Source organism: Hyperolius riggenbachi, chromosome 3 (assembly GCF_040937935.1).
Source record: "Hyperolius riggenbachi isolate aHypRig1 chromosome 3, aHypRig1.pri, whole genome shotgun sequence".
Lineage (NCBI taxonomy): Eukaryota > Metazoa > Chordata > Amphibia > Anura > Hyperoliidae > Hyperolius > Hyperolius riggenbachi.
The window spans coordinates 65,281,147-65,305,367 of record NC_090648.1 but is presented as its reverse complement, the minus strand read 5'-3'; the positions used below and the strand labels follow the sequence as shown (position 1 = coordinate 65,305,367).

At 45.9% G+C, this 24,221-nt stretch overlaps 1 protein-coding gene and 1 long non-coding RNA gene across 2 annotated transcripts in view; one reads left to right on the top strand and one right to left on the bottom strand.

Annotated features, from left to right (window-relative positions):
• Positions 1–5,070: 5,070 nt before the first annotated feature.
• PRKCSH (PRKCSH beta subunit of glucosidase II) overlaps positions 5,071–24,221 on the bottom strand; it is a 74,494-nt gene continuing 55,343 nt past the window's right edge. Inside the window, exons 12-17 of the mRNA XM_068274254.1 lie at positions 23,295–23,364; positions 20,455–20,544; positions 18,105–18,179; positions 16,378–16,477; positions 6,475–6,636; positions 5,071–5,317 (exon numbers count right to left, since the gene is read on the bottom strand). Of these exons, the coding sequence (XP_068130355.1) occupies positions 6,493–6,636; positions 16,378–16,477; positions 18,105–18,179; positions 20,455–20,544; positions 23,295–23,364 (479 nt within the window). The 3' untranslated portion in view covers positions 5,071–5,317; positions 6,475–6,492. The remainder of the gene's footprint in view (positions 5,318–6,474; positions 6,637–16,377; positions 16,478–18,104; positions 18,180–20,454; positions 20,545–23,294; positions 23,365–24,221) is intronic.
• On the top strand, positions 5,569–23,483 carry LOC137562685 (uncharacterized). Its single transcript, XR_011030160.1, has 3 exons — positions 5,569–5,651; positions 16,648–16,815; positions 23,262–23,483. It is a non-coding gene; the product is annotated as an uncharacterized lncRNA (long non-coding RNA).

Here is a 24,221-nt window from a genome sequence, read left to right as displayed (position 1 = left end):
GCAGGGTAGAAAATACTTACCGAGCCTCCAGCACCATTTTCTACTCTTCCTGCAGCTCTATTCAGCTTTCCAGCATTCACGCATGGCTCCCAGCTGCTAGGAGCTACAGGAAGGGTAGAAGACGGCACTGGAGGCTTGGAAAATATTTTCAGCGGGGTGCTGGGGGGGGGAGGGGAGTTTGTGCTTTTTCGGCTGGTTGCTCTAGCACATATCCAGCATTAAAGAAAACCTGTACTGAAAATTAAAAGTGAAATAAACATACACAGGTCATACTTACCTCCCGTGTAGTCTATTCCTCAATCTCTGTCTCCTTTCCCACGTCCTGTTTGTCCACTAGGATCAAGGGAATTCTCTGTCCTCCATTTTGAAAATGGTCATTACCCCATAACAGCTTTCTGGTCAGCACACAGTTAAACTGTCATATCACCCACTTGAGCCATAGGAAAACAGACATTACTAGGCACATCCGTTGTCCTCTCAGCTATAACTGACAGCAACTGATAAATAACTGACAGCAACTGATATATTTCAATTCTGACAAAATGTTGTCAGAACTCGAACCGATCATTGTCAGAAGAAAATGGTGAGCTTCTGAGAGGAACTAATGGCAAGGTAACTATGTAATGTTCATTTGAAGTTACCTCATGTGTTTATTTTAAATAATTTTACTCAGTACAGGTTCTCTTTAAAGGGATACTGTAGGGGGGTCGGGGGAAAATGAGCTGAACTTACCCGGGGCTTCTAATGGTCCCCCGCAGACATCCTGTGTTGGCGCAGCCACTCCCCAATGCTCCGGCCCTGCCTCCGATTCACTTCTGGAATTTCTGACTTTAAAGTCAGAAAACCACTGCGCCTGCGTTGCCGTGTCCTCGCTCCCGATGATGTCACCAGGAGTGTACTGCGCAGACACAGACCATACTGGGCCTGCGCTGTGCGCTCTTGATGACATCAGCGGGATCGAGGACGCGGCAACGCAGGCGCAGTGGTTTTCTGACTTTAAAGGCAGAAATTCCAGAAGTGAACCGGAGGTGGGGCCGGAGCATCGGTGAGCGGCTGCGCGGGCACAGGATGTCTGCGGGGGACCATTAGAAGCCCCGGGTAAGTTCAGCTCATTTTCCCCCGACCCCCCTACAGTATCCCTTTAAGCAATCACCATCAGTGCCGGTATTATACAAGGGACTTTGCTGTATTTAAAGGGATACTGTAGGGGGGTCGGGGGAAAATGAGCTGAACTTACCTGGGGCTTCTAATGGTCCCCCGCAGACATCCTGTGCCCGCGCAGCCACTCCCCAATGCTCCGGCCCCGCCTCCGGTTCACTTCTGGAATTTCTGACTTTAAAGTCAGAAAACCACTGCGCCTGCGTTGCCGTGTCCTCGATCCCGCTGATGTCACCAGGAGTGTACTGCGCATACACAGACCATACTGGGCCTGCGCTGTGCGCTCTTGATGACATTAGCGGGATCGAGGACACGGCAACGCAGGCGCAGTGGTTTTCTGACTTTAAAGTCAGAAATTCCAGAAGTGAACCAGAGGCGGGGCCGGAGCATCGGTGAGTGGCTGCACGGGCACAGGATGCTTGCTGGGGACTATTAGAAGCCCCGGGTAAGTTCAGCTCATTTTCCCCCGACCCCCCCTACAGTATACCTTTAAATAAATCCAGACCAATGCTGCTAGATCATTTATATTTGCCAGTGATATCCAGTGTATGTATGTAAAAAAAATCAATGATTAGGCCGTCACTTGTGAAGTTTGCCCATGTCCAATTTTATAGTTTACTTTAGTACAAACAGCTTTATAATAGAACTCAGGCCTGGAACCCACTAGCAGTATGTTACTGAGCACTTGTGATTTGAAAAGCTCTTGCTAAGGTAATGCTATGGGTGTGATCCCACTTGAGCAATGACATTATATAAAAATCACCCATAGCATTGCATTAGCAAGAGCTTTTTCAAATCACTGGTGTTAAAGCACCCTCATGTATTTTACCATATATATCAGTGGGAACATTAGAGAAAACACCTACCATGCTCTCTATTTCATTCCTCACTGCTCAGCCTGCTTGTTAACAGCCCTGATAAAATCCCGGACTGAGCATTCAGTCTGGCTTTGCTCAGGAATCTCTATAGCTGAGTCTGTCTAATCTGATGTTTTTTCAAGCCCAAGCCTGCCCCCTTGTGGCTCTGCTATAATGACTCGGCTATAAAGATTCCTGAGCAAAGCCAGACTGAATGCTCAGTCAGGGATTTTATCAGGGCTGAATAGAAGGAAGCTGAAGTTAAAAATGAAACAGAGAGCAGGGTAGGTGTTTTCTCTAATGTTCCCACTGATATATATATGGTAAAATACATGAGGGTGCTTCGTCTCTGGTTCACATTAAAGGCTGCTAGTGGGTTTTGAGCCCTTACTGGCCACTTTAATAGCCTTGCTGGTATTGAGCTGGCACCCATTTTTGCCTTCACTACTTCCTTAAAGGACCACTCCAGTAAGCAGACCCGACAGGTTTTAGACTAGTACATCTCATGAGGGATTCTCAAAGTTTTCTTTGTTTTCAAAATCATTTCCTGGACAGCAGTTGCTAAGATCTAACTGCCAAAATTGTAAGATACCAGCCAGCCTCCCTAACGGCAGTTAGACTTTTCAAATGCTGTTCAGTAAGTGCTTTTGAAAACAAATAAAACCCTGTGAATCCCCCAAGAGGAGATGGACTAGTCCAAAACCTGACGGTTCTGTCAGATTGTAACAGTTTTTTTTGTCCCTCTGCCATGATCAGGGGATCCTTCTTTATCTCATCAGTTCATTTTCATTTTAGGCTTGCTTTAAAATACTTGAAATACGCAGAGAAGATCTGATTAGTGTTAGAGAAAAGTGGAGAAACTTTTCAACCAGCATTCTGAATGTTAGTCAAGATGTTAGACTGAATATTGCCCACTAAAGGGAGCCCAAATTCTACTTCTATTATTATTTATTATTTTTTATTTATATAGCGCCAACATTTTCCATAGCGCTTAATCTTTTCCAGTCTTTTTTAATCTTCAACCTCAGAAAACCCAGGATAGTGTTCCACCCCCGATCTGGTGCAGTGTAACATGATAAAACCCTGCGCCGGATTTCCCTGACTTCCTGGTCCTGGCTAACAACGTGTGACCCCAGCAGCGGCTACTTTCACTGCAACACCCCTCTTGGATTGGCTGTTAGCCCTGCACAGCATTAGGATGGATGGAGACAGGACTTTTAGGTCAAGCCAGCAGAACTATCGGAGCCAAGAGTAATGGTTCCAATAGCTCTGTGGGTGGGACCTAGAAGTCCCGTCTCCACCAGTCCTTGCTTGGCTGTTGTACTGATCCTCTATATAGTAAAAGGGACCTTATAAAGGCAAAAAGCCCTAACAGTTTGGCATCCCAGAGCCCTGCAAGCAGTCAGTGGATTTGTGGAAGATGTAGAGAGGCCTTACCATATTATGGGCAGAGGGGGAAAAAAAAAAAAAAGGCTGCCACCAGCACCCATGTCTACCCAAAGGATGGCTGCTTATGTTCATTTACATAGAACGGGATCAGGAGATAGCTCAACAAAGGCACACCTAAGGTAAGGAGGACATTTGGGGTTTTTTGCAGGACAGGCACATTTGTAAGTTCATGTTGTAGTACAAGCGGACTTACCCTTCAATAGTTCCAAAGTCATTGACTTAAAGAGAGTCTGAAGCCTTTTAAAAATCCTCTTATTAGATATTTATGTAAAGCAGTATCAGCCAAGCTAAAACCGCAGCATTCACGTGGCAGAACGAGGTAATGAAACCCCCCAAATCCCCAGGGCAAAATTTGGGAAGCGCTTCTGTGTAGAAGCAGAACTTTGTGCTGTAGCTCTGCCTCTACTCATGTCAATCCCCGCCTCTCTCAGTCTTCTTTCACCGAGAGGGGTGAAGAGAGGCGGAGATTGACGCGGCTGGAGACAGAGCTACGACGCTAAGCTCTGCATCCCCGGGCAGCAAAATCCACGACCTGGAAAGTACCGTGCATGTTGGGCCCGGCGTCATGTGTGCCCACCCCCATGTGTGCACCTGAGTGCTGGGAAATGTGTGCAGGGCGGAGCTAAGAGGGGGTCTTGTGCAATTATGGTTGGCAGCTGACCTGACAGTTCCTTACTGTAAATCAGGGCTTCCCAACCCTGTCCTCAAGGCCCACCAACAATACATGTTTTGCAGGAAACCATAACCATGCACAGGTGAGGTAAGCAGTGCCTCAGAAGAGCTGATTACCTACCTCTGTGGATTTCCACAAAACATGGCCTGTTGAGGACAGGGTTGGAAAGCCCTGCTGTAAAATACTCAAGGTAACATGCCAGGATCTCAAAAAGCAGTCATGAAATATACTGTATTTTCATTGATCAGAGTCTAATTTTAACCACAACGCTTTAAAGAGGAACCGTAACCAAGGATTGAACTATAGTACATCCCAATCAGTAGCGGATACCCACGAGAAATCTTTACCTTTTTTTGAATAGATCATCAGGTGGGTCTGTATGGCTGATATTGTGGTAAAACCCCTCCCACAGTGATGTCATGACCAAGGTCCTGACAGTTTGCTGTCTGTGAACCTCGTAGCATTGTGGGAATTAACAGCTTTTTCCAACTGCCAAACAACCAATATCTCCCTCTTTGCATATATGTATATCTATAAAAAAAAAATACTTTTAGCCTATCACATTGTTAGGGGGTGTGGTTATGAATAATAGCAGTTAGTGCCGTCTAGTTTGTTTCTTGTCTGCCAGTAGTAAAGATGATTACGTTCCAGTGGTGAGACCCCTGACGTTACACAGAGCTCACCCACACTGCGCACAAGCAGACCTTGCGGGGGTCCTGGTGCTGGAATGGCAAGGAGGAGAGCTACAGAGGATGGATCCAGAGGCTCCCCTCCCCCGAGCTAAGTACCCAAATTGGGATCTCCCCCCCCCCCCTCCCCCTTTAAAAACATGAAGCTCATAACAATTGAAGAAAAGAACAAAACCAACATCCAACATAGAACATATATGAAAACAATATTCAGATTTAAAAAAAAAATCCCTGCAGAAGGCAATAGGGGACACAGTATTTTATTTCATAAAACGTTAACATCACACACACCAATCCAGACTATGTACAACATGGAGGAGGTGTGGGCAGAGCAGCAATGAGGGGTGGATGGAATGTGTCTATTGGTTGCCAGTGACCTATACTGCAGTGATCAGGAACACAGGTGACGGCGTCTGGAATGCCTTCAGAGGAGACAGTCACGGGTCTCGTCTGGCTGGTCACAGTGCTGAAGAAAATCGTCACACAGAGTCCTGGAAAGATAAGAAAAAATCTGTCAAAAAACAAGCTTAACCTCCCTCGTGGTATTTTTATTTCCAGATTTTAGAGTCTAAAAGTGGTACAATTTTTCACACGCTTTAAGACCCTAAAAGTAGGAAAAAATTCATACCACAGTGTGGTCTGCAGCAGTCCTGCACTTAATTCACCTCCCAGTGCTGCAATTCTCCCTCTGTCCTCTGGGTGGCTCTGCACCCCTATAGTGAGATTGCCATCTGTCACCATGACAACAAACAGCAATCTCAACTGAGGGATCCAGAGCCTCAGAGGAACAGAAGAATGGCTTCCAGCGTCTGGATCTTAGGGGAAGTGAGTAGGAAACATTAACACTGCCGCCGTCTCTCTATACCTCCTGGCGACTAATCGAGTCAGGCTCGGGACAACCGCTCCTGGCTTCTTTTTGGCTCGGGGTTACCGCCAAAGAGATTAATAAGCCGAATGCAACTGCAGATACTCCAGCAGATAATTACTCGCCTGCAAGCCATTTATTTGTGGCCAATAGAGGCGTTTAATCTTTTTTGGGGAACAGGAAGCCTGTGGATCTGCGCCCACCGTTTGCCTTCCTCGGAGTATGTGAAAAGGACTGTTGGTTCCCCTGTACAGATTCCAAGTATCACATTACAGCGCTTATTTACAAATCAGGAAATAGAATTGGCTGCTATGGGCACTGAGCAGGAATTCAGGTTTAGCTTTCTCATGAGAAGCAGTTCCAATTTAAAGGGGCACAATATCAAAATTTAGACTACACAGGATAACCCTGATAATGTGTTGCAAATAGGAAGAGCAACACATATTAGGTAGCGTTTAAAAAGGTTGGCTGGATAGGATAATTTATAGCACATGTAGCCCAAATGTCATTACTTTTCTAGTCTGGAATCAGTATTCTGTGCTGCACGGGGCAGGAAGGACTGTTGCTTATTTTTCACAACTGCTGAAGCTAAGTCACCGGCTGTAGGCCGTGGTCCTCAGTCTTCTTGTTTGGATCTGCTACAATCAGTGTGGAGAGGCTGAGCCTTTATATATGCCTTCTTAAGGGGTGAGAAAGTGAAAGGTAAGTGCCGTAACTCTGAATACAGCAAGAGCTGACCTGAAGGAAGGAATTCCTCATTTTTTAACATTCTCTCCCATTCACCTGTATGACCAGCGGGGGTCACAGCTCGTCATGATCCTCTGATGGAAGGGCCTCAGTGGGGTGCTGACAGGCAGCTGGTGTGTAAAACTCCATAAGGTATTCACAGCGGCTCGGCTCCGACGTGGAGGTGACCACCGTCTCTTTACCACAGTACAATTTCACCTGAGAAAGAAGCCCCGGTTAGCAACCATTTGTCACTTAGCAACCTGTCTAGAACGGAAACAGGCTGCACTGCGAGTCTACAAGCAATGAGTGCAAAGCACTGAAGGCTATATACTAGGGATGGGACGAATCCACAATTTCTTCGAATCCGAATCCGGATCCGAATCTAAAAAGGTTCTCGAATATCTCGAACCTTTCGAATCCCGAATCTAACGAATCCTGCACATAAGAATTGTGCGATCCATGGTATAGTTGCCCGCAGTATAAGGTACCCAGGAATAGGTGCCCGCAGTATAGGTAGCTAGGTAAAGGTGTCTTCAGTATAGCTACCAAGGTATAGGGGCCCTTACTATAGGTTGCAAGGTATAGGGGCCTTCACTGTAGGTTGCAGGGTATAGTGGCCTTCAGTATAGGCAGCAGGGTATAAAGGGCCTTCAGTATAGGCAGCAGGGTATAGGGGCCTTCAGTATAGGCAGCAGGGTATAGGGGCCTTCAGTATAGGCAGCAGGGTATAGGGGCCTTCAGTATAGGCAGCAGGGTATAGGGGCCTTCAGTATAGGCAGCAGGCTATGGGGGGCTTCAGTATAGGCAGCAGGGTATAGGGGCCTTCAGTATAGGTAGCAGGGTATAGGGGGCTTCAGTATAGGTAGTAGGGTATAGGGGCCTTCAGTATAGGTAGCAGGGTATAGGGGCCTTCAGTATAGGTAGCAGGGTATAGGGGGCTTCAGTATAGGTAGCAGGGTATAGGGGGCTTCAGTATAGGTAGCAGGCTATGGAGGGCTTCAGTATAGGCAGCAGGGTATAGGGGCCTTCTGTATAGGTAGCAGGGTATAGGGGGCTTTAATATAGTTAGCAGGCTATGGGGGGGCTTCAGTATAGGTAACAGGCTATGGGGGGCTTCCGTATAGGTAGCAGGCTATAGGGGGCTTCAGTATAGGTAACAGGCTATGGGGGGCTTCAGTATAGGTAGCAGGCTATGGGGGGCTTCAGTATAGGTAACAGGCTATGGGGGGCTTTAGTATAGGTAACAGGCTATGGGGTGCTTCAGTATAGGTAGCAGGCTATGGGGGGCTTCAGTATAGGTAGCAGGCTATGGGGGGCTTCAGTATGGGGGGGCTTCAGTATAGGTAACAGGCTATGGGGGGCTTTAGTATAGGTAACAGGCTATGGGGTGCTTCAGTATAGGCAGCAGGCTATGGGGGGCTTCAGTATGGGGGGCTTCAGTATAGGTAACAGGCTATGGGGGGCTTTAGTATAGGTACCAGGCTATGGGGTGCTTCAGTATAGGCAGCAGGGTATAGGGGCCTTCAGTATAGGTAGCAGGCTATGGGGTGCTTCAGTATAGGTAGCAGGCTATGGGGTGCTTCAGTATAGGTAGCAGGCTATGGGGGGCTTCAGTATAGTTAGCAGGCTATGGGGGGCTTCAGTATAGTTAGCAGGCTATGGGGGCTTCAGTATAGGTAACAGGCTATGGGGGCTTCAGTATAGTTAGCAGGCTATGGGGGGCTTCAGTATGGGGGGCTTCAGTATAGTTAGCAGGCTATGGGGGGCTTCAGTACAGTAAGCAGGCTATGGGGGGCTTCAGTATAGTTAGCAGGCTATGGGGGGCTTCAGTATAGGTAGCAGACTATGGGGGTGCTTTAGTATAGGTAGCAGGCTGTGGGGGGCTTCAGTATGGGGGGCTTCGGTATAGGTAGCAGGCTATGGGGGGCTTCAGTATGGGGGGCTTCAGTATAGGTAGCAGGCTATGGGGGGCTTCAGTATAGTTAGCAGGCTATGGGGGGCTTCAGTATGGGGGGCTTCAGTATAGTTAGCAGGCTATGGGGGGCTTCAGTATGGGGGGCTTCAGTATAGGTAGCAGGCTATGGGGGGCTTCAGTATAGATAGCAGGCTATGGGGGGCTTCAGCATGGGGGACTTCAGTATAGTTAGGCTACGGGGGGCTTCAGTATGGGGGGCTTCAGTATAGGTAGCAGGCTATGAGGGGCTGCAGTATAGGTAGCTGGGTAATCCTCCTCCCTCCCCCCGCAGCCTCCCCCACTCGTCCCCCTGCATAAATAAGGAGAAGCAGCCTCTCACCTCCAGCATCAGCGTGGAGCCCAGAGCAGCAGACTTCTCCCTTCACTTCCTGGTTCCCCCTAGTGGCCACCTGACCGGCTCTTACTGATGACGCATAGTAAGAGCCGGTCACTAGGGGAAATAAGGAAGTCTGGAGGAGGTCTGCCGCTCCGAGCTCCACGCTGGAGGTGAGAGGCTGCTTCCTCTTATTTATGCGGCGGGCGAGCGGAGGAGGCTGCAGGGGGAGGAAGGAGGACAATTGCGGACGGGTAAAGCGGCGGATGCGCGGCGATGCAGCGTCGGGATGCGGCGGATTCGGCGATTAGAAAATGGCGTCGGGATTTGAATCCACGAATTTTGAATATTTCCTAATATTCGAGGGATTCGTGGATTCGCCGTCCCATCCCTACTATATACACTTGTATGCTCAGCTCAGGTGGGCACAAGTTTAACCACTTCCCTATCACAGGTTATTTCCCCTTAAAAACCAGAGCAATTTTCACATTTCACTCCTCCCCATTTATTCGCCAATAACTTTATCGCTACTTAACACACCAAAAGAATCTACATATTGATTGTTTTGCCACAAATTAGGCCTTCTTTGGGCGGTACATTTTGCACGGAATGATTTTATTTCCTATGCATTATAAAGGGAATAAGAAAAAAAATTGAAAAAAGTCAATTTCTCAGTTTTTTACCTTTTCTGTATATAAAACCCATACATTTTATTTGTCCTGGTTATTACAACATTTAAATGGTGTCCCTTGAACAATTTATGGTGAAGATATTTTATTTGGAAATAAGGGTGTATTTTGTCCGTTTTATGTTTCTATATTATTATTTTAGTATTTATATAGGGCCGACATCTTCCGCAGCGCTTTACACAGTATATATTGTCTTGTCACTAACTGTCCCTCGGAGGAGCTCACACTCCGATCCCTGCCACATATATAGACATATGTCTATATATGCATCGTAATCTAGGGTCAATTTATTTTTTTTTTATTTTTTTTTTAGGGGAAGCCAATTAACTTATCTGTAGGTTTTTGGGATGTGGGAAGAAACCAGAGTGCCCAGAGGAAACCCATGCAGACACGGGGAGAACATACAAACTCTCTGCAGATGTTGACCTGGCTGGGATTCGAGCCAAGGACCTAGCGCTGCAAGGCGAGAGAGCTAACCACTACGCCACCGTGCTTCCCGTTTCTATATAATATATCAAGAATTACAAGCCCTTATTTGCAAAAACATTATACCCTCATGACACATTTAGAAAAGTCCCTAAAGTTTAACCTATTTTCAGGAACCATGCACGCTACCTCGCGCTCCCGCGGCCGATCGCGCGTGTGCACGCGCACTCCCGGACGCGGATTCGGTAGCCAGGGAATCAATGTATCGGGCTATGGTGCCCGATCATTGATTCCTCTCCCCCGCTGAAAAAGCGACAGCTTCTCTCGGAAGCTGCGCCTTTTCTGGCCGTTCCCTCCCCGATGAGTCACTCTAAGCGTGTGTTACGCTTAGAGTGACGTCATGTAAACAAACTCATGGCCGCCATCTTATGGCCAAAAAGTAAAACTACAACTAAAATAAAAAAAAAATTAAACATAACACACAATTACATTATAAAACTATACTTTACATCCCACCCTCCCAAAAATACCCAAATAAAATGTTTAATATTAAAAAAAAAAAACATTACAATAAAAAAAAAATGTAAATATTTACCTAAGGGTCTAAACTTTTTAAATATCAAAGTAAAGATGAAATATTTCTATATTTTTTTTATTTTAAACTTGTAAATAGTGTTAGATGCAAAACGGAAAAAATGCACCTTTATTTCCAAATAAAATATTGTCGCCATACATTGTGATAAGGACATAATTTTAACGGTGTAATAACCGGGACATATGGGCAAATACAATACGCGAGTTTTAATTATGGAGGCATGTATTATTTTAAAACTATAATGGCTGAAAACTGAGAAATAATGATTTTTTCCGTTTTTTTCTTATTCTTCCTGTTAAAATGCATTTACAGTAAAGTGGCTTTTAGGAAAATGTACCCCCCAAAGAAAGCCTAATTGGCGGCGGAAAAGCCAAAATTACTTACGGTAATTTCTTTTCCAGAAGTCGGAAGGACAGCAACCCTGAGACTTGTCTCCATCCACATTCACTGGACAGGAACTAGATTAAAAGATTTGCATAATTGATTAGGCAGAGAGCACATATAACAAGCATCATGTCCTTACCCCTTCAGTTAATAAAAAAGACTCCACACCATATGATGCTTCAAATAATTTTAATAGAAACAGCAGTGGGTTATAAGGGTGCTGTCCTTCCGACTTCTGGAAAAGAAATTACCGCAAGTAATTTTGGCTTTCCCAGAACGTCTCAGGACAGCAACCCTGAGATGATATACAAGACATAACTTTTAGGGGGGGACTACAGCTTGCAATACTTTTCTGCCGAAACTTAAATCAGTACTAGACATTACGTCCAGCCTGTAATGTCTTACGAAAGTATTCTGACTCGACCAGGTGGCTGCCTTGCAGATTTGCTCAACAGATGCTCCTGCCCTCTCTGCCCAAGAGGTCGAAACTGCCCTGGTCGAATGTGCCTTGATTGAAGATGAAAGCTGCTTGCCTTGTTGGGTATAGGCCACTGTAATAGCCTGTTTGATCCATCTGGCTATGGTTGCTTTTGAGGCCTGTTTACCCCTGAATTTTCCCGCAAATAGCACTAGCAGTGCATTAGATTTTCTCTAGGACTTGGACCGATTGAGATATTCCAACACACACCTTCTGACATCCAAGCAATGTAACTTCTCCTCCTTCTGATTTGCCGGGTTGGCGCAAAAAGAGGGAAGGAAGATTTCTTGAGACCTGTGAAATTCTGAGACCACCTTGGGAAGGAAAGTAGTATCCAGTTTAAGAGTGATCCTGTCATCTGATATTATACAGTAAGGCTCCAGAAAAGATAATGCCTGTAACTCCCTCACCCTCCTGGCCGATGTTATTGCCAAGAGGAACGCTGTTTTTAGGGACAAGTGTTTGTCTGAACTCTCTTCCATTGGCTCAAAGGGGGGTTCACATAAGCCCTGTAACACTGTGTTTAGATCCCAGGGAGGCACTCTGTTCTGAATAGTAGGTCTCAGTCTTTTAATTGCCTTAAAGAACCTGATTATATACTCTTCTTCAGCTAATTTCCTATCAAGAAACACACTCAAGGCTGAAACTTGCACCTTTAAAGTACTAGTGCTTAACCCTTTCTGAAATCCACTTTGGAGAAATTCTAGAACTGAATTAGACTGGGAAGTGTCCCTAGTGTTGGATTCACACCAGGTATTGTATACCCTCCAGGCTTTATAGTAAATCTGACGTGTTACTTTTTTCCTGCATTGCAAAAGTGTCTCTGATAATTTATTTGAGAAACCTTTACTCTTCAATAATTGCCACTCAGGCTCCATGCAGTAAGGTGAAGCAGGTTCGGATTGGGATGCATTGCTGGTCCCTGCGACAATAAGTCTCTCTGTTCTGGAAGGATTAAATTCTCCGTAGCTAACCGTTGTAGCAGAGCAAACCATGGTCTTTTGGGCCAATATGGGACAATCAAGATTGCTTGAGCACAGTCTCGATGAATCTTGTTTATTATCCTTGAGATCAAATGTAGAGGAGGAAAGATGTACATCCTGTGATGACTCCAGGTGATCGAAAAAGCGTCCACCGCCCAGGGCTTGTCCTGGGGACATAGAGAGCAAAACAGACTGCATTTGGCGTTGTTCTTTCTGGCAAACAAATCTACCTGCGGAACCATCAAGTGTTCCGTTATCTGTTGAAACACCTGTTCGTTCAAACTCCATTCGTCCTGGGAAAGAACTCCTCTGCTCAGGAAATCTGCCAGACAATTCAGAGTTCCTTTTAGGTGAACTGCCCTTAGGGATCTCAGATTCCGTTCTGCCCAATGCAGAATTCTTGACGCCTGAAGCTGTAGCGATCTGCTCCTCGTGCCTCCTTGATGGTTTATGTACGCTACAACTGTACTGTTGTCCGTGCGTATCGTCACATGTGACTGAAGAATCTGTATACTGAAGGCTTGTAGAGCTTCCCAGACCGCTTGCAGTTCTCTGCTGTTTGATGAACGATTTTGAAACCTGCTTGACCACTGCCCCTGGGCTGTGAAAGAATCCAGATGAGCTCCCCATCCCCAAGAGCTCGCATCCGTTGTGATAACAATTTGCGTTGGAAACTCCCACAGATTCCCCTTTAGTCCATGTTGTGGCTCTGTCCACCAGAGTAGTGACTGCTTGACACTCCAGGGAATCATGAATCTCTTGTCCAGCGATGAGAGATGCTTGTCCCATTTGGAAAGTATCCAACACTGCAGGCCTCTTGAGTGTAGTTGACCCCATTGAATCGCTGGGAAAGATGATGTTATTGTCCCCAATAAAGCCATAGCCTTCCTCAGAGATATTGCCTTCAAGCTCTGAAAAGAGAGAACAGACTTTAATAACGGAGAAGATTTTCTTTTAGGTAGGAACAGTCTTTTGTCAGCAGTACAGATCTCAAACCCCAAAAATTCCATGTTTTGGAGAGGCTGTAAGGATGATTTCTCCCAATTAATTAACCACCCCATGGTCTGAAGAAATTCTAAGGTGAAATCTGTTTGTGCCTTAACTAACTGCACAGAAGGTCCCCATATAAGTAAATCATCCAGGTAAGACATAATGTGAATAGACTGAAGCCTAAGCACTGCTAGAACTTCGGCCATGACTTTTGTGAATAGCCAAGGGGCCGAGGACAACCCAAAGGGAAGAGCCACAAACTGGAAATGTCTTACCTCTCCTTGTAACCTCACTGCGAATCTCAGGAACTGCTGCGATTGCAGGTGAATTGGCAAGTGAAGGTAGGCATCCTTGAGATCCAGAGACGTTAAGTAACAGGTCTCCTGCAGAAGGTTCAACACTGAACGGATGTTGTCCATCCGAAACTTTCTGTATCTGACCACTCTGTTTAGCCTTTTCAGATTTAAGATGAATCTGTAGCTTCCTTGAGGTTTCTTTATGAGGAAGACCGGTGAGTAAAATCCTAGTCTTTCTTGACATCTGGGGACTCTTCGAATGACTCTCTTTTGTAATAGAGAATGGACTTCGTTTTGGAGTGCTTGGGCCTGAGCTGGAACTCTTGGGGAGGGGGTTACAAAGAATTGAGCTGGAGGTGGAGCTACAAAGTCTATTCTGTAACCCTGCAGAATAATGTCCAATAACCATTTGTTTGTGATTTTTACCTGCCATTGTTCGTAGAAGTGAGCCAGTCTGCCTCCTACTGGAATCCTGGCGTCATTGTTTTGGCTGTTGATTTGTAGTGGCGTAATGAGGGTTGGTCTTGGATCGTTGGGACTTATTGGGGAGCCACTTCCTTCTCTGGTTCCCTTTATTTTCTTGCTCACCTTTCCCACGAAAGGAACGGTTAGGGCGAAAGACCTTTCTTTTATACGGAAAATTCTTTTTCTTAACAGCTGATCTTTCCAGAGTCTCTTCCAGCTTTGTCCCGAATAACAAACCTCCTTCACACGGAATACTACACAGCTTAGATTTAGATGAAATGTCCCCCTGCCATGTCTTCACCCAGATCCCTCTTCTGGCTGAGTTCACTAGGGCCGTGGACCTCGCTGTGAGCCTCACAGAGTCATCTGCTGCATCAGACAAATAATTAGTCGCATGTAATATCTTTGGAAAGGAATTTAAAATCTCCTCCCTAGGCTCCCCTGAGGCGATCTGTGATTGAACCTCCAACAGCCACAGTTTCAAGGATCTTGCCACTGCTGTAGAAGCAACAGAAGGTTTAAAGTTCAAAGATGTTGCCTCCCAGGCTCTCCTCAGAATATTATCCATTTTCTTATCTAATGGATCTTTGAGACTACCAAATCCTCAAACTGAAGGTCTGATCTTCTAGAAACCTTTGACAGGGACAGGTCTAATTTAGGTGCAGAACCCCAAAATTTCTGGTCTTCCGGACTATACGGATATCTCTTATTTAAAGATTTTGGCCAAAACGCCCTTTTATCAGGATTTTCCCATTCTTTCTTGATAATATTTTTAAGGCTGCTGTGTACCGGTATAAAGGAAGTCTGAGGTTCTGACAGGGTTTCATACATCTGGTCAAGGGGGGATAAGGTTTTACGTTCTATCGTAATTCCCATAGCTTTATGCATAGCTTCTAACAGTTCCTTCATAAAATCAGTAGAAAAAGCAAACTTCTGATTTTTAACAGACTTATCTGTAGACCTTTCAGTCTCTGAGGGGATATCCTCCAGAGAGGAAATTTCTAATTCTCCATCTGACATCTCTGAATCCTCGGATTCGTCCCCCTTTCTCTTTCTCTTTAAGCTGGGGTTCTCTATAGGAGCTGAACCCGACGGGCCCGGTATATCCGAACCCGCCGGAGGAGTAGGAACTGACACAGGAGTATGAGCAGTCTCTATATTAGATACCACCACCTCTGGGGCCTTAATAGTCTGCACCGCAGATGAAATTTCTGACCTTATCCATCCTTTTAACTCCTTCATCATAGTGGGGGTCTCGTCCCTGACCACCTTCTTAGTACAATCTTGACACAACATTTTTGAAGTAGAAGACATATAATTTCCACAAACAGCACATTTCTTTCCAGCTTTATGTGTAGATTTTGAACCTGAGTGTTGTACAGATTTATCAGGCTTATCAGCTCTCTCCTGTCTTGAAGCAGATGATTTAGAGTCCGATCTTTCCCTTTTAGGCTGAAATGAGATAAAGATATAGCAGCCATTAGCCCGACTAAGCCTAATAACCCCCCAAATAGATATGTAACAATATCCACCATGAAACATACCAGAGAGGGTACGGAGCTTGACTCCACAGAGCCCTGGGAGGAAGATCCGGAGGCAGCCTCCATAGTCACAGCATGTCAGAGTGACTAAAAACCGCAGCTTTATATAGCTCACCTTAGCTTTGGCCCGCCCATCCTTCCAGTGCTGATCCGGTGGACTACTGATCCCAGAAGCGCTATCGCTTGCTGCGCCTGCATAGGCAGCCTGGACGCTGAGATCCACGCTGTATCGCTCTGGAGCGCGCGCCGGGCTAGGAACTTCCTGCTTCCGGCGTCTGGTCACGTGGGTGCCGGTCACGTGATCCGCGGGCGGGACTTCCTGCACGCCGAACTCTTCGCCGCTCAGTCACTTCAGGGGGAGGCAGATAGCGAGTAGCATGACCCCGCGCCAGACAACTAGCTGCCGCAGACTCAGGGGATCACACAGCCCGCGGCTCCTGCAACTAGCATGGGTGGCCAGCCATCCCCCACATCTAGATCCTGCTGGACAGGAAAACAACTGAAGGGGTAAGGACATGATGCTTGTTATATGTGCTCTCTGCCTAATCAATTATGCAAATCTTTTAATCTAGTTCCTGTCCAGTGAATGTGGATGGAGACAAGTCTCAGGGTTGCTGTCCTGAGACGTTCTGGGAAAAACAAGATATAGATCAGTTCATTGTGAGAAGTAGTGATAAAGTTATAGGCTAATGAATGGGAGGTGAACATTTCTCAAGTGAAAACGACGGAACCTGAATGGGTTAAGAACTTTTTTTTTATGCTGCCCCCCCCCCCTTTTTTGAGTGTATGAGCTGGGGGAAGCTCCCTTTGTGCAGTACTCACCAGAGTGGAGCGGCTGGGTCCTTGCCAGCAGCCTGTGCCCTGGTCATATTTCATAGCACTGAATTTGTCATTTTCAGGTCCGGCCCAGTTTCCCCATACGCTGTAGAGAAAATGATAAAACACATGCTTAACCCCGGCATATAGAAACAGCGCATGCTATAGATGCAACCACTGATCTCCCAAGTCACTGTTTATGTGGATGTCCATATGCAGGTTCAATTAAAATAATAATAAAAAAAATGCTTATATGAAAAAAAAAATATTTTCCAGAATTCCTGTAAATGGAAGTGATTGGCCATGACAGTATACTGCAGCGGCGTCAAATCAGAGTCACAGGGCGGAGCCACCTCTCTGGAAGGAGCTGCTGTGACAAGTGCCACTACAAGCAATCGAGTGCAAACTCTCCACCCCACAGGTTTTTAGAGTCTAAAGCAACAGGTAACTGGAACAATATGCAAGTTTCATTTTAGTACGAAAAAAAAAAGTGGTCGGATGGTCAGGGGGGGGGGGGGGGGGGAGGTCGGGGGTGGTTGGGCGTCGGGGGGAACAGTAGGTAAGGAGCTCAGCTGTCTTTAGACAGCTGAGTTCTGTGCCGGTAGAGATGTGCCATCATGTCCCGTGTATGGGAAACGCTGATGTGAAAACTATGCTGCATCAGGCTTAGGCAGCAATCAGTGGGTGTAGCTTACCATGAGGCGGTCCTGAAGTGGTTAAGGAGTGGAAAAAGAAAAAAAAAACGCCTCTTGAAAATGTACTCTCTTTTCCCCTTCGGCCGCATAGCACTAAATTAAATATTACTGATCTGGTGTACTTTTGACAGGATGGGCAATTAGCCGAGCACAAAGCAAAAGGCTGACTTCAAACACTTATAAAGTGTCTGTTACAAAACAAACAAACACAGAACATTTATATTGCACTTTTCTCCTGGCGGACTCAAAGCACCAGAGCTGCAGCCACTAGGATGCGCTCTATAGGCCGTAGCAGTGTTACTTAGTACTGCTGGCATAAAGCGGTAGTGCAACGCCCAGAGGGCCACACCCATGGCCAGACTATGTTCTGTATCTTCAAGAGGAACAAAAAAAAACAAAAAAAACAAAACAGGTAGGGTATGGGAAGGGATTTATTTTATTAAATTATTAAAAACATGTATTGTAACCAATCTTTTTATTCGCCACTAGATGTTGCTAGAAACACTATCCTGGGTTACCAGGAAGCGTTTATTTTATTTTTTTAACTTATGAATGGACATGTCTCATGAATGGGTCATGCTCATTCATTACAAGCACTGTAATTGGCTAGGGGAATACTTGCTCCCCTTCACCAAACACCACCTCTTAAAAGCCGCTGCAGGCGCATGCACCTGCTACAGTAACCAGTAACACTAGTTGCAAATACGCATTCAGATAGAGTTTAACAGCTTCTATCTGGACGACTATAGAATAAAGTGGTTAAAGAAATTACGAGGGCAAGAAAAGTTCATCACAAACTACAGACCGCCACATAGAACCTTCAGTTAGGCTGGATTTCTTTCTTTCATAACTCCATTGTCTCAAGTATTCTTAAAGGAGCAACCAGGCCAGACAACTCACTCCACCATGAAATGACCTCAGCATGTGAGTAAACAAAGGGAAGACTGGCTGGGTGAAATGTCAGATGGACTGGAAAAGCAACTAAACAAAAACAAAAAAATCAAAAATACTAGAATCCGTGTCTAGCAGTCAACTCACCCCAGATTTGTTTCAGAGCCTCCAACTTTCGGTTTCTGGGTAACGCGATTAAACGGACAAAGGCGATAAATGTATCTAGAATGGAGGAGAGAAGAACGTGTTATTTATGTATGCATGAAAACACTGCCTTCCATAGATAACATAATACCGTAAGATTACTGCCCACAAATCTGTTCTGAGATGCTAGCATTCCGCTTTAAGCTTACACCATAGCGGCATTATACTGAAAAGTACATGTTTGCTTTAAAGCATTACAGTAAAAAACTGAATATTTACAAAATATAATTCTGGTCTGATGTCATTTGAATGCATATTTACACCTCACTCAACTGATATCATTGCTGGCTGCAGGAACAATTGTTATATAGACTTGTGGTGAAGTAATTCGTGAACAAACAAGGAAGAGAAAGTTGTCTGCCCCTGAATACAGCAGGAACTTTTCTACCTTGTTCCCACTATTTATTACACTTCCAAATCAATCCGATAATGCTGGATAGCAAGGCAAGCTTATGAATCAGCAGCTAAATGAAGTTAAAAGCTTGAGTATTAACCCTTGCTGATCATTTTATGCTGTTAAATGCTTTTAGGCCATAAATGAAATTTGAGTGTAATCCCACTTTAAGATGGACAAGCAGTATCTATTTTTATTTTATTCATTTAGTATTTATATAGCACCGACATCTTCTGCAGCGCAGTACAGAGTATATCGTCTTGTCACTAACTGTCCCTGGGAGGAGCTCACAATCTAATCCCTACCATAGTTATATGTCTATGTATGTATCGTGTAGTGTATGTATCATACTATGGGAACAATCTAGGGGGAAGCCAATAAACTTATCTGTATGTTTTGGGGATGTGGGAGGAAGCCTGAGTGCCCGGAGGAAACCCACACAGACAGAGGGAGAACATACAATCTCCTTGCAATACAGTATGTGGTGCATTCAATTTATAACTTATTCAATAATATGGAGCCCAATTAACAAATACTTTGTAAGAACAGATTGGGAAAGACCACTTTTTTATGGGGACATATTGTTACTGCGCCAGCCAGTTTGCTGCAGGATGGCTCTCCCTGCTGCCGCTAAACTCCCCCGTGGCGTTCAATACTATTCTCCCTCCGAGTCCTCGCAACTCAGAGGGAGAAGTGATTTGGGGTCCGGCAACCGCCAAAGCCCGGAATTACCGTTACGCAGGGCGGACAACATAGCATTGCTGCTATGATGGCGCCCAGCTTTAGCACCAGGATGAACTGATCCAATTTTTTATTGCTTGGGTGCAGTAAGTAACAGCAGGGGATAAATACCTGGATGTCTACCTATGGCATCAGTTGGTAAAAAGAGGAGCTTGGCAACTTGACAATCCATTTTCAAACTTGTTCCTTCTGATTTACCATCAATATTCCCAATCGGGGAGACATGGTTAGGCAGTCTGAGTAATTATCACACAGTGCATCTAATGCTACATACACACTTGAGATAAAAGTATTTGGAAAATGAAAGATCACAGACCAGTTTTACCCCCTTCCATGTAGTATGAGAGCCATACCTTCACAGTCTATTCTATTGAGCTGACCTCCCCATCAGATAAAATCTTTGCAAGATGCTGCACACAAAGATGCTGTACACATTCAAAAGATCAGTATCTGCAAAAGATCCGTTCCTGCAAAATGCATTCATAGTCTAAGATATCTTCAGCTCTCATACACACCTTGTGTAAAAGACATTCATCTGTAGATCAGATCCACCAGGATGGATCTTCAGATCTGCAGATGATTGTCAGATCTGTAGATGAATGTCTGTTAAACAAGGTGTGTACGAGATCTACAGATATCATAGACTATGAATGCATTTAGCAGGAACAGATCTTTTGCAGATACTGATCTGTTTCATTTGTGCAGCATCTTGCAAAGATTTTTATCTGATGGGGAGTTCAGCTCCATAGAATAGACTGTGTAGGTATGGCTCTCATACTACATGGAAGGGGGTAAAATTGGTCTTTGATCTTTCATTTTCCAAAGACTTTTATCTCAAGTGTGTATGTAGCATAACTCCTTATCGGTTTGTCATAAATCAGCTAACATCCTCTCAAGACTCTATTTGGATGTCTTGTTTCAATTAAGGCATCATAGTGACATGGATTCAGGTTTTCAAATCATCCATGTATCCCCTTTCTGATATTACATGTATATAGCTGTGTGCTTTAACGACGTGTCAGCTTACAGGATTTGAGTCTGATGAAGGCAGAATAGCCGAAAGCTTACTCTTGTTCTTTTAATTTAGACAATAAATGGTATCATCCTGATTCAAAACTTCTTGCTTGTATGCAACTCCAGCACCCACACATTACTTACTCGCTGGTTGTGAGGTCATAGCACTGGCCATACATGTAGGAAAATTCTCCATGTGCTCCAAAGTCCAGTGAAATCTCCTTCTCCAGACTCCTGCAATGAAGAGACCAAACATCAGTGACCTCAGTGAAGATCAGTTATTAAAAGTGAATGTTAAGTGTAACAAAAAAACAAAACAGATACCTATGGAGAGGGAGGGCTCCGAGTCCTATAGAGCCTTCCCGCTCCTCTCACAGTCCACTTATTCCAGCGCTGTCACACCCGGGAGCAGTAACCAGCCAATCGGTCAAATACTGCTTTGTGCCGCCACGCGAGTGTGTTGTCCCGCATGTGCAGTACGGAGCCGCCTGTCTTATGAAGAACTTGGGCTTCCGAAGCCTCCCGCGGTGGGAGATTCAAAGGGGGAATGGGAAGGCTCTATAGGACCCAAAGCAGGGATCGGGAACCTATGGCTCGGGAGTCAGAAGTGGCTCTTTTGATGGCTACATCTGGCTCACAGTAAGGGGTTGATTCACTAAGCTACACTGCTCAAGCAGCACAGCTTAGTGTGACAGCGCAAGTAGGGCAGCACGATCAGCCATGACACCGGTATCAATCGTGCTGATGTAGTTACCTATCCAAATCCCTCTAGCTGTGCCATGAAAAACCTCTGCCCCGCCCTCCATGTCTCCCAGGAAGCGGCTTTAGGGTAGGATACTAAAGCTACATACTCACAGGGGACAATTGTCCCCCGTTGCATGCGCGCACGCAAACAGGGAGCGACAGCTGTCCACACGTCTCGCCAGAAAGGCAGAGACGCGGCGGAAGCTGTTTGTGAATGGAGCATCCCCCGGCCGGATGCTCCATTCACTCGCGTAGGTCTCCTGTCGCTAGCCCGCGTACTCACGCGGGACTAGCAACAGTTCCGGCGAAGTTGCGGCGACAGCTGTCGCTGTCCCGCGTCCTGTTTGTTCACTGTGATCAATGGAATTTTCCGTCCTCCATTTTGAAAATGGCCATTACCCCATACCAGCTTTCTGGTCAGCACACAGTTAACCACTTAAAGTGAACCTCCAGACTAAAAATCGACTCAGCAGCACTGAAAAGGCCTGGTGTTTCTTTAACAGTTTCACATCATCAGAACTTTGTTTCTCTTACACAAGCCTCATTTTTAGCTGCACAGAAGAAAACTGCCCGGGCATTTTTTCCCTGATGCTGTGCAAAGCATGATGGGATTTCTGATGTTGTTCTCGTTCTGCTGTTTTGGTGCAATTTTTTTTTTTTACATTTTGAATTTTACATTTGAAGCCTAGCACGTGCAGCTGGGAGGGGTTATCAGGACACAGGACAGTTGGAACTGTGTCTCATGCTCCCTGTCACCTCCTTTCAACCAAAAAGATGGCTGCTCCCATGAATCACAAACATTTGCCTGTTCTTTTAAAACAGGGTGGGTAAAAAATTATATTACCTATCTATTCTAATTAACATAACTAATGTCACTTAATGACAGTATGTTTGTTTAGGCTGAAGTTCCCCTTTAAGGACCAGGGGTGGTTTGCCTGATCTGTGCTGCGTGGACTCTCCAGCCCGCAGCACAGATCAGGATTATGCCAGGGCGATCAGACTTACCCCCTTTTTTCCCCACTAGGGGGATGTCCTGCTGGGGGGGTCTGATCGCCGCCGGCTTGCTGCGCTTTGCGGGGGTCGCTTCAAAGAGCCCCTCCGCAGCGTTTTCGGCGCTCCGTCCCTCTCCCTCCCTCTTCCCCTCTGAGCGGCGCAGGACGGATGTCCTGCGCATTGTAGGATAGGCTTCAGCCTATCATATGCCGGCGATCCCCGGCCAATCAGAGGCCGGGGATTGCCGATCTGCCTTATGGCGCTGCTGTATGTCAACAGCAGGGATTTCTTCCCCGTGTGTTTAAATTTTGCCGGCGAGCCGCGATCGGTGTCTCCGTGAACTGATCGAGCGGCCGTTTCCATGGTAAACCACTTAAGACCTGCCGACGCCTATGGGCGTTAGCTGGTCGTTAAGTTAAACTGTAACATCGCCCACTTGAGCCATAGGGAAACATGGACATTACCTGGTACATCAGTTTTCCTCTCAGCTATAACTGACAGAAACTGTTATTTTACTAACAGCAACTGATATATTTTAGATCTGACAAAATATTGTCAGAACTGGAAGGGATTATTGTCAGAAGAAAATGGTGAGCTTCTGAAAGGAACTGATGGCAAGGTAACTATGTAATGTTCATTTGAAGTTACCTCATGTGTTTATTTTAAATATTTTTACTCAGTACAGGTTCTCTTTAAAGTGAAAGCAATAAAGGGCTGCCATATTTATGCCCTTATAAACAATGCCAGATTGTCTGGCTGCCATGAGGAGGTTTAGGCTTTGGTTGTGTTTGAGTCAAACCTGCAACAAGCATGCAGCCAGCGGAGTCACACCAGAGTCACAGCATCTGATCTGCAGCTCATTCTGGGCTAGTGACTTACAGTAGCAGTTGGCTGATGGTGTAATGGTTAAGGGCTCTGCCTCTGACACAGGAGACCAGGGTTCGAATCTCGGCTCTGCCTGTTCAGTAAGCCAGCACTAATTCAGTAGGAGACCTTTGGCAAGTCTCCCTTACACTGCTACTGCCAATAGAGCGCGTCCTAGTGGCTGCTGCTCTGCTCTGGCGCTTTGAGTCCGCAAGGAGAAAAGCGCAATATAAATGTTATTTGTCTTGTCTTGTCTAGTATTAAAGGCATAGCATCAGTACAGAAGTCAGGGAACTGGCATTGTGTATTAGAGAATTAAGATGGTAACCTCTGTATCCCTCTCACTTCAGGTTCCCTTTAAGAGAAAAATGTGCACAACTCACCTGATTGTATCTTCTATTTCCCTCAAAGCCTTGGAAGCCTCTTCATACTCATTGCGTGCAGCCTCAGCAGCTGGATAAACAAAGCACAGAGGAAGACTGTGAGATAAAGTGTCAGTTTACTTCATTCATTTCCATTGTGTAGAAGACATCTTCAGGAGGCTGGCTCTGCACATTATAGATTTTAGCACAGTTGTCTTACGAATTTGATTTAGATTACAATTCTTTATTATTTCATTTTGATTACTAAAGCATCACTGTCTTTTTTTGGTCTTATGATCCGTTCGTTAATTTGCACAATTTATGAGCTAAGGTATTGCATAATTGTATATTAGCCATGTGCCTCTTCTCCTTTTCTATTTGCGGTCTCCATTTCTTTTCACATTACTTTTTTTTTTTTTTTCACCCCTTTCCTGCACGTCCGCCCGGCCTCGGGTTGTGTGCGTGTCCATGGCCTGGCCTCGGGTTCTGTCCATGTCCGCGGCCCGGCCTCAGGTTGTGTGCGTGTCCTTGGCCTGGCCTCGGGTTCCGTCCATGTCCGCGGCCCGGCCTCAGGTTGTGTGCGTGTCCTTGGCCTGGCCTCGGGTTCCATCCATGTCCGCGGCCCGGCCTCAGGTTGTGTGCGTGTCCTTGGCCTGGCCTCTGGTTCCGTCCATGTCCGTGGCCCGGCATCAGGTTGTGTGCGTGTCCTTGGCCTGGCCTCGGGTTCCATCCATGTCCGCGGCCCGGCCTCAGGTTGTGTGCGTGTCCTTGGCCTGGCCTCGGGTTCCATCCATGTCCGCGGCCCGGCCTCAGGTTGTGTGCGTGTCCTTGGCCTGGCCTCTGGTTCCGTCCATGTCCGTGGCCCGGCCTCAGGTTGTGTGCGTGTCCTTGGCCTGGCCTCGGGTTCCGTCCATGTCCGCGGCCCCGCCTCGGGTTGCCCTGACTTGC